We start from the raw sequence: 9,748 nt of genomic DNA on the forward strand, positions 1-9,748 counted from the left end.
GAGAGAAAGAGAATGAGAGAGAGTAAGAGAGAGAAAGAGAGAAAATGAGAGAGAAAGAGAATGAGAGAGAGAAAGAGAGGATGAGAGAGAGAAAGAGAGAGAGAGAATGAGAGAGTGAGCCAGAGAGAGAAAGAGGGAGAGCCAGAGAGAGAAAGAGGGAGAGCCAGAGAGAGCCAGAGAGAGAGAGAGCCAGAGAGCCAGAGAGAGAGAGAGCCAGAGAGCCAGAGAGAGAGAGAGAGAGAGCCAGAGAGAGAGAGAGAGAGCCAGAGAGAGAGAGAGAGCCAGAGAGAAAGATAGAAAGAGAGAAAGATAGAAAGAGAGAATGAGAGAAAGAGAGAATGAGAGAGAAAGAGAGAATGAGAGAGAGAAAGAGAATGAGAGAGAGAGAAAGAGAGCCAGAGAGAGAGAGAGCCGGAGAGAGAGAGATAGAGCCAGAGAGAGAGAGAGAAGAGAGCCAAAGAGAGAGAGAGAGAATGAGAGAGGGAGAAAGAGAGAATGAGAGAGAAAGAGAATGAGAGAAAAAGAGAATGAGAGAGAAAGAGAGAATGAGAGAGAGACAGAGAGAATGATACAGGGAGAAAGAGAGAATGTTAGATGGAGAAAGAGAGAATGAGAGAGAGAAAGAGAGAATGAGAGAGAAAGAGAGAGAGAAAGAGAGATTGAGAGAGAGAAAGAGAGATTGAGAGAGAGAAAGAGAATGAGAGAGAGAAAGAGAGAATGATAGAGAGAGAAAGAGAGAGAGAAAAAGAGAGAAAGAGAGAGCCAGAGAGAGAGAGAGCTAGAGAGAGAGAGAGCTAGAAAGAGAGAGAGCCAGAGAGAAAGAGCCAGAGAGAGAGAGAGAGAGAGAGAGAGAGCCAGAGAGAGAGAGAGAGAAAAAGAGAGAATGAGAGAGAGAGAAAGAGAGAATGAGAGAAAGAGAAAGAGAGAAAGAGGGAATAAGAGAGAGAGAGAATAAGAGAGAGAGAGAGAGAAAATGAGAGAGAGAGGGAGAGAAGAAGAGAGTGATGAGAAGAGAGAAAATGAGAGAGAGAGGGAGAGAATAAGAGAGAGAGAGAGAGAATAGGAGAGAAAGAGAGAGAATAGGAGAGAGAGGGGGAATAGGAGAGAGAGAGAGAGAATATGAGTACCACAGTCTGAACTACATACTTGAGTGAGTCTGACAGCTTTATTGGTGATGCACAGGTGTGGAAGGTGCAGAACTCTTGCAGCAATTGTCTATTGTCTATTGTCATTACCATCACCAAATCGTCTAAGGTACGAGGACCAAGAGTCACTGCCAGTGCCCACCCTTGCATTGAAATCAACTAGGAGAATAATCTTTATTTATTTTTTTATTTTTTATTATTATTATTATTTTTTACTGCAAGACCTACTCCATGCACTCGTGGCTCATCAGACGCTTCCCCATGCCAGAATGCTGTGTAGTTCTCTCTGATCATACCCGAGTCTGCTCTCCGCATTTCCTGGAGGCAGACAAATTCCACCTTCAGTCTGTTCAGTTCGTCATTGGTGAAGGCAGTTTTTTCTTGCGTCGCTGATGTTCTGGAAACGCACACACACACGCACGCACACGCACGCACGCACGCACGCACGCACGCACGCACGCACGCACGCACACACACACACACACACACACACACACACACACACACACACACACACATATACATATATATAAGTTCTATCTCCCTGCTGGCAACTCTCACAACATACATGTTTTATACAGGTGCGGAACATAAACCAGCATTACGAACACTTCACTCTGAAAAACAATTGTGTGTAAAACTGAGCAACGAAACCCTTCTTGTGTACGCCTTTCACCCCAGTGAAGAAGTAAATTTCTCTCTCGGTTAGGTGGATGTGATAAAAAATAGGGAGAAAATAGAACAAAAGGAAAGGCAAAAGGGACGAACTATGTGCAATTATTGGCACTACTGCCTCCTTAAACCGTTATAAGATAAAGAGCGCAAGAGAGATACACTGCGGTTCATACGTACGCACAGTGTTTGGTGTGACAACGGATGTCCATAGAGGTTAAGAAAATTTCCTTCGATTAGACGGTGAGTCTCTTACTGATACATGTTCATTTATCCAATTTTGTCTTCTCCCTTCCCTATTCATTTTACCTTACCATTTCTGTTCACTTTATTCGTTAATCTAGAAATTATTTACTGATTATTTTTTTCTAACACCAACTCTGGGCTGTACTTGGATGTAAAATAATGGTTAGTTTACTGTAAGTAATATTTTGCTTCTAAATTACTCCCTGTGTGCAAGGAAAGGCCGGGGTTACCACCCACTGGCAGTGTGCGGACCCCGGCACACATACTGTATTATCCGTGAACTGATTTGTCAGGGAAGGACATTCCCTCTTCTTTCTATATACATTTCTCCGTGGTCGGGGGTTGGGTTTCCGTGGGTGATTACAAGCCCCTCCCATTCGGCCCCCTGCAAGGGCTGGTCGAACCGAGCGACCGGACTAGCTCGTAGAGAAAGCTGCAGTCTCTTGCCTTACTCAAGGCCTACATAGTATGGTGTCAGAACGGAACAATTCTGTATTTTGGAGTATTGGCACTCTGTGGTGGACGTACTCCATGTCCTGAATAGAATGGGGTTTCTTAATTATTACATTTGTGTTATATCTGATCTTATCACATTTACACAGCTTATCCTTGAACTGTGTTACCTCCTCCAGATACTGACCTGCAAGGTGCGAATCTACAAGGTTAAATGCGCTTCACAACCGAGACTGACATGGTAAGTGTATCTTGTAATATATATAAAAAAAAAAAAAAAAAAAAAAATCCATGACTTAATATTAACTTGAGTCTTCTCCACTAATTGACGTTGGCTCACTTAATTTTGTATATCACTGAGGGCGCATCGAAATTCTTGAATCACTAGGAAAGTTGCTAAAGTGACTTTGAAACAATTAACTATCTCGTGATGTAGTTTTCCATACAATCTGTCTGTCTGCATGTGTTTCTCTTTACGCCGCTCTCTCTCTCTTACTCTCACTCTTACTCTCACTCTCTCTCTCTCTCTCTCTCTCTCTCTCTCTGTCCCTCTCTTTCCCTCTCTCCCTCTCCCTCTCCCTCTCCCTCTCCCTCTCCCTCTCCCTCTCCCTCTCCCTCTCCCTCTCCCTCTCCCTCTCCCTCCCTCACACAGACACACACACACACACACCCACATACAACATTCACAACATTCACATTAGTATGCACGTACATAGGTAGATGAATCAACCTGTGGATGAGCAAAGCGTCGTTCATTTCACATTTCCCAACAGGAGGACGAGCAGCTTCTTGTCACCTACCGGCACTTAAATGCCTCACTCTCGAGGAACAGGGCAGACGACTCCCGAATGAAAATGGACTCTGACCTGCTCAGGAGTGTTTCACAAGAGGGAAATAGCCTCAGAAGAGATATGAATACTGGCCTGAGGCGACTCGAAGGGATGATGATGCAAATGAAGAATGATCACAAAAAACCCATCGAAGAAGTCCAAGCACAGGTTCGGAGAAACCAGATGGTAATCAGAAGTTTCGAAGAAAAAATGGAAAGGAAGTCGAAGCAGATATGGGTTGACGAACGTCCTTACGGTAAGTATGAGACAGTGGTTAATGTCGGACATAATTCATGTATCAATATAAACATCCAATTACTTTAAGATGCCCTTATGCATGTATATGGATTCAAGACTGTACGCCTACATACAAAAAACATTCAAATAATAATACTATTGATAAAACCAGGCTGAGGATCTCCGGCAATGGAAACCGTGGGTTCAGGAGCTGGTGGAGACAGGACTTGTCTACGCTACAAACCAACGCCAGAAAGGGTTCGCCTACGCTAAACTGACGCACTGGAACCAAAGGATGTTTTTGTCTTGCATACAGTACGAGGAACCACCTTCCTCTGCATACGCCATAAAGGTAATTGTACTGTGTACTTTCCGATGACTGCGATTAGTAGTGTAAGGAAGCGAGAGAGAGAGAGAGAGAGAGAGAGAGAGAGAGAGAGAGAGAGAGAGAGAGAGAGAGAGAGAGAGAGAGAGAGAGAGAGAGAGAAGAAGAGAGAGAGAGAGAGAAGAAGAGAGAGAGGGAGGGAGGGGGGAGGGAATGGGAGAGAGAGAGGGAGGGAGGGAGGGGGGGAGGGAATGGGAGAGAGAGAGAAATGGAGAGAAAGGGAGAGGGAGGGAGAGAGAGAGAGGGAGAGAGCTGGAGAGAGGAGGTAGCTAGAGAGAGGGAGAGAGAGGCAGAGGGTGAGAGAGAGGCAGAGGGAGAGAGAGGTAGAGGGAGAGAGAGGTAGAGGGAGAGGGAGTGAGAGAGGGAAAGAGGGAGAGAGGGAAAGAGAGAGAGAGAGCGAGGGCGAGGGTGAGGGAGTGGGAGAGGGTGAGGGAGAGTGAGAGAAGAGTGAAAGAAGAGTGAGAGAGTGAGAGAGAGAGAGGGAGGGGGGGGGGGCGTTGGGAGAGAGAGAGAAAGGGAGATAAAGGGAGAGAGAGGGAGAGAGCTGGAGAGAGGGAGAGAGCTGGAGAGAGGGAGGTAGCTGGAGAGAGGGAGAGAGAGGTAGAGGGAGAGAGAGGGAGAGGGAGAGAGAGGTAGAGGGAGAGAGAGGTAGAGGGAGAGAGAGGGAGTGAGAGAGGGAAAGAGAGAGAGAGAGCGAGGGTAAGGCTAGGGTAAGGGCGAGGGCGAGGGTGAGGGTGAGGGAGAGGGAGAGGGAGAGGGAGAGGGAGAGGGAGAGGGAGGGGCTGATGAAGAGGGAGGTGGTGAGGGAGAGTGAGAGAAGAGTGAGAGAGTGAGAGAGTGAGAGAGTGAGAGAGTGAGAGAGTGAGTGATAGAGAGAGAGTGAGAGAGTGAGTGATAGAGAGAGAGAGAGAGAGAGAGTGAGTGAGTAAGAGAATGAGGAGGGGATAGAGTGAGAGAATGAGAGTGATATAGTGAATTAATGGTTGGGCAAGAGATTGGCTGAATGAGAGAATGGCTGAGAGAGTGAGATAATGAAAGAGTGGGAGATTAAGAGAGTGATAACGTGAGAAAATGGCTGGGTGAGAGAATAAGGCGGGGAGAGAATAAGGAAGAGAAAGAGAGAACGAACGAGAAGGAGAGAACGAGAGAGATGAAGAGAACGAGAAAGTGGGAGAGAACAGGAGAGAAAGAGAGAGGGAGATAACGAGAGAGAAGGAGATAACGAGAGAGAAGGAGAGAGAGAAGGAGATAACGAGAAAAAGAGAGAACGAGAGAGTGAGAGAGAGAACGAGAGAAAAGCAGTGAACAAAAGAGAGGGAGAGAACGAGAGAGAGGGAGAGAACGAGAGAGAACGAGAACGAGAACGAGAGAAAGGGAAATAGCGAGGGAAATAGCGAGAATGAGATAAAGAGAGAGAGGGAGAGAATGAGAGAGAGGGAGAGAATGAGAGAGAGGGAGAGAACGAGAGAGAGGGAGAGAACAAGAGAGAGAGGGTAGAGAGAGAGAGAGAGAGGTAGAGAGAGAGAAGGAGAGAGAGAGAGAGAAGGAGAGAGAGAGAAGGAGAGAGAGAGAGAAGGGGAGAGAGAGAGAGAGAGAAGTAGAGAGAGAGAGAATAAGAAAGAGAGAGAGAATAAGAGAGAGAGAGAGTGAGAGAATAAGAGAGAGAGAGAGTGAGAGAGAGAGAGAGAGAGAGAGAGAAGAGAGTGAGAGAGAGAGAGAGGGAGGGAGGGAGGGGGGAGGGAATGGGAAAGAGAGAGGGAGGGAGGGAGGGGGGGAGGGAATGGGAGAGAGGGAGAGGGAGGGAGAGGGAGGGAGGGAGAGAGAGGGAGAGAGGAGGTAGCTAGAGAGAGGGAGAGAGAGAGGCAGAGGGTGAGAGAGAGGCAGAGGGTGAGAGAGAGGCAGAGGGAGAGAGAGGTAGAGGGAGAGGGAGTGAGAGAGAGTGAGAGAGAGAAAGAGGGAGAGAGGGAAAGAGAGAGAGAGCGAGGGCGAGGGCGAGGGTGAGGGTGAGGGTGAGGGTGAGTGAGAGGGTGAGGGAGTGGGAGAGGGTGAGGAAGAGTGAGAGAAGAGTGAAAGAAGAGTGAGAAAGTGAGAGAGAGAGAGAGGGAGGGGGGGGGGGCGTTGGGAGAGAGAGAGAAAGGGAGATACCGGGAGAGAAAGTGAGAGAGAGGGAGAGAGGGAGGTAGCTGGAGAGAGGGAGAGAGAGGGAGAGGGAGAGAGAGAGGTAGAGGGAGAGAGAGGGAGTGAGAGAGGGGAGAGAGGGAAAGAGAGAGAGAGAGCGAGAGTAAGGCTAGGGTAAGGGCGAGGGCGAGGGTGAGGGAGAGGGAGAGGGAGAGGGAGGTGGTGAGGGAGAGTGAGAGAAGAGTGAGAGAAGAGTGAGAGAAGAGTGAGAGAAGAGTGAGAGAAGAGTGAGAGAAGAGTGAGAGAGAGAGAGAGAGAGAGAGAGAGAGAGGAGAGAGAGAGAGAGAGAGAGAGAGAGAGTGAGTGAGTAAGAGAATGAGGAGGTGATAGGGTGAGAGAATGAGAGTGATATAGTGAATGAATGGTTGGGCAAGAGATTGGCTGAATGAGAGAATGGCTGAGAGAGTGAGATAATGAAAGAGTGGGAGATTAAGAGAGTGATAACGTGAGAAAATGGCTGGGTGAGAGAATAAGGCGGGGAGAGAATAAGGAAGAGAAAGAGAGAACGAACGAGAAGGAGAGAACGAGAGAGATGAAGAGAACGAGAAAGTGGGAGAGAACAGGAGAGAAAGAGAGAGGGAGAGAACGAGAGAGAAGGAGATAACGAGAGAGAGGGTGAGGGAGAGGGAGAGAGAGAGTGAGAGAGAGAGAGAGAGAGAGAGAGAGAGAGAGAGAGAGAGAGAGAGAGAGAGAGAGAGAGAGAGAGTGAGTGAGTGAGTAAGAGAATGAGGAGGTGATAGGGTGAGAGAATGAGAGTGATATAGTGAATGAATGGTTGGGCAAGAGATTGGCTGAATGAGAGAATGGCTGAGAGAGTGAGATAATGAAAGAGTGGGAGATTAAGAGAGTGATAACGTGAGAAAATGGCTGGGTGAGAGAATAAGGCGGGGAGAGAATAAGGAAGAGAAAGAGAGAACGAGAGAGATGAAGAGAACGAGAAAGTGGGAGAGAACGAGAGAGAGGGTGAGGGAGAGGGAGAGGGTGAGGGAGTGGGAGAGGGTGAGGAAGAGTGAGAGAGAGTGAGAGAAGAGTGAAAGAAGAGAGAGAGTGAGAGAGAATGAGAGAGGGAAAGAGAGAGAGAGCGAGGGCGAGGGCGAGGGTGAGGGTGAGGGAGAGGGAGAGGGAGAGGGAGAGGGAGAGGGAGAGGCTGATGGAGAGGGAGGTGGTGAGGGAGAGTGAGAGAAGAGTGAGAGAAGAGTGAGAGAGAGAGAGAGAGAGAGAGAGAGAGAGAGAGAGAGAGAGAGAGAGAGAGAGAGAGAGAGAGAGAGAGAGTGAGTGAGTAAGAGAATGAGGAGGTGATAGGGTGAGAGAATGAGAGTGATATAGTGAATGAATGGTTGGGCAAGAGATTGGCTGAATGAGAGAATGGCTGAGAGAGTGAGATAATGAAAGAGTGGGAGATTAAGAGAGTGATAACGTGAGAAAATTGCTGGGTGAGAGAATAAGGCGGGGAGAGAATAAGGAAGAGAAAGAGAGAACGAACGAGAAGGAGAGAACGAGAGAAATGAAGAGAACGAGAAAGTGGGAGAGAACAGGAGAGAAAGAGAGAGGGAGAGAACGAGAGAGAGGGAGAGAACGAGAGAGAGAGATATTGATTTGATTTCATCAATTTATTTCTTCGCTCAGTGAGCGACAATCCTTTACAAGACAAGTTAAACGTTGGCTACAGAGTATTCATGACTCGCAGGTCACGCTATGTAATTTAATGGAATAAAATGTTTTGACTTTGACTTTGACTTTGACTCTCTCTCTCTCTCTCTCTCTCTCTCTCTCTCTCTCTCTCTCTCTCTCTCTCTCTCTCTCTCTCTCTCTCTCTCTCCCCTCTCTCTCCCCTCTTCTTTTTTTTTTTTTCTTTTTTTTAACCTTTATTTATAATCATACATATATACAAAGGTGGAAACCAATTTATTTAAAAGAAAAAATAAACATTCAGGTTTCTTTTTTGCAGGTTGCGCCCAGAAAGTAACGACAACAGTGAAGTGCCCCCAGAGCAAGCGATTCCGAACCTTATTGTTAAATACCTTATAAGTACAAGTGCACTATACAACATTTAAAAAATAACGGCCAGAGAGTATGCCCATAGTGACTATGGGCATACATTTCACAAAAAAAAAAGACAGAGCATAATTATTTATGCCTATGTCCTAAAAGAAATAGAACATAGGCATAAAAAAAAAAAAAAATCCCTGGCCGTTACTTTTTAAATTTTTCGTTCTCCGGGCCGGCTCTCAGCTGATTACTATAAACAAACATGCCAACATGGCCGACGCTGCTATGTGTGTTGCGGAAGTTGCTGTCCTTTTAGATGAATTAGACGATCCCATTTTAAACACAGCTTTAATAGTTGCTTTCGAATAGGATCTAGGAGGAGCAGAGGAAGCTGCACAGAGACGACATAGGGTCCGGAATCCAGTCAGAGTTGGTGCTTACGTAGAGAACATTGTGGCCCTGTACAGCGAGGAGGAATTCAAGTCTCCCTTTAGAATAGTCATTACAGCTTCCTGTGTACTACATAATTTTATTTCACTTAAGGAAAAACTTGATATTCAAGCAGAGCTACAAGTCATTGTTTTGTAACCTGAGATGAATTGGCAAATCTTGCATAATGTAACTTGTATCTAAATTTTTGTTTCTTGCGTCAAATTGTTTGTATTTTTGCAAGTAATGCTGCCTTATATTTGTCTTTTTTTTCACATTTCATTTTCTTTTGAATATGATACTTATTTTCATAGCTCATAAAATATTTGAATATATATACTGTAGCTTTATAAGTACCTGTGATAGATCACTTAAGAATTTCTTTCCTTTTCATGCTGCTTGATTTTTCTTTTTCTTTTGTATATATAACATATCTTTCATCATTGTATTGCATTGCTGCGTGTATATTTACATATATATTTGTTCTGAAAGTTTTAAAAACTCGAGGATTGTAAATTGTAAGACATATTTACCATAATCCATGTCTAATAAAATAATTTTTGTTCCACCACTTTTTTTCTTCTTTGTTTTACTTCATGTTCTATTTGGGGGTAAATTAAATTAAATTAAATGGATTTACAAAAAATAATAAACGTATTTATTTAAAATATTTGCAACTTCTGTTTACACTATATCACAATCTGAACTTGTCCTGAGCATGTAGTGTACTTCCAAAAGCTAAAGGAAAATAATTCGTTATAACTGCCATTACAGAATTAACAAATAAACATTTCCATTTCAAGGCATGAAGCAGATGAAATGATAAACCTTAAAGACTACAGTACGAAAAAATATATATTTCCTGACATTTACAGAACTGAGCTAGAGCAATAATAATTTAAATGCAACTTGATGCAAGTACTGATCATGATGGCATAAACTTTTCTAACACAACATTTCTCTCAACAACAAGATCAGCTAATTAGTCTAGTGCTGAGATGACATGTTCTCTCCTCTGTCACGTCTCTTGTTCTTCTGAACGCCTCTGTTTATGAGATCTTGGTGGTGGAAGGGATGATGTTGATGGAGCTGGAGAGAGAGTTCTTGAACTGGTAGACTGTGATTGTGATGGTGATGGCACTGGAAGTTCCACAACTTCAGATGGTCCAGCACTAGTCGAAGGT

At 45.1% G+C, this 9,748-nt stretch overlaps 1 protein-coding gene across 4 annotated transcripts in view; it reads left to right on the forward strand.

Moving 5' to 3' along the window:
• The window catches only part of LOC125039621, a 13,190-nt gene extending 4,058 nt beyond the window's left edge, over positions 1-9,132 (forward strand). The window contains exons 1-5 of one of the 4 annotated variants that reach the window (XM_047633776.1): positions 1,071-2,060; positions 2,696-2,757; positions 3,290-3,602; positions 3,756-3,935; positions 8,095-9,132. In XM_047633776.1, the coding sequence (XP_047489732.1) occupies positions 2,731-2,757; positions 3,290-3,602; positions 3,756-3,760 (345 nt within the window). In that variant the 5' untranslated portion in view covers positions 1,071-2,060; positions 2,696-2,730 and the 3' untranslated portion in view covers positions 3,761-3,935; positions 8,095-9,132. The other 3 variants (XM_047633773.1, XM_047633775.1, XM_047633774.1) reach the window with 3 other exon arrangements.
• Positions 9,133-9,748: the final 616 nt, after the last annotated feature.

The sequence above is a fragment of the Penaeus chinensis genome, chromosome 27 (assembly GCF_019202785.1).
Source record: "Penaeus chinensis breed Huanghai No. 1 chromosome 27, ASM1920278v2, whole genome shotgun sequence".
Lineage (NCBI taxonomy): Eukaryota > Metazoa > Arthropoda > Malacostraca > Decapoda > Penaeidae > Penaeus > Penaeus chinensis.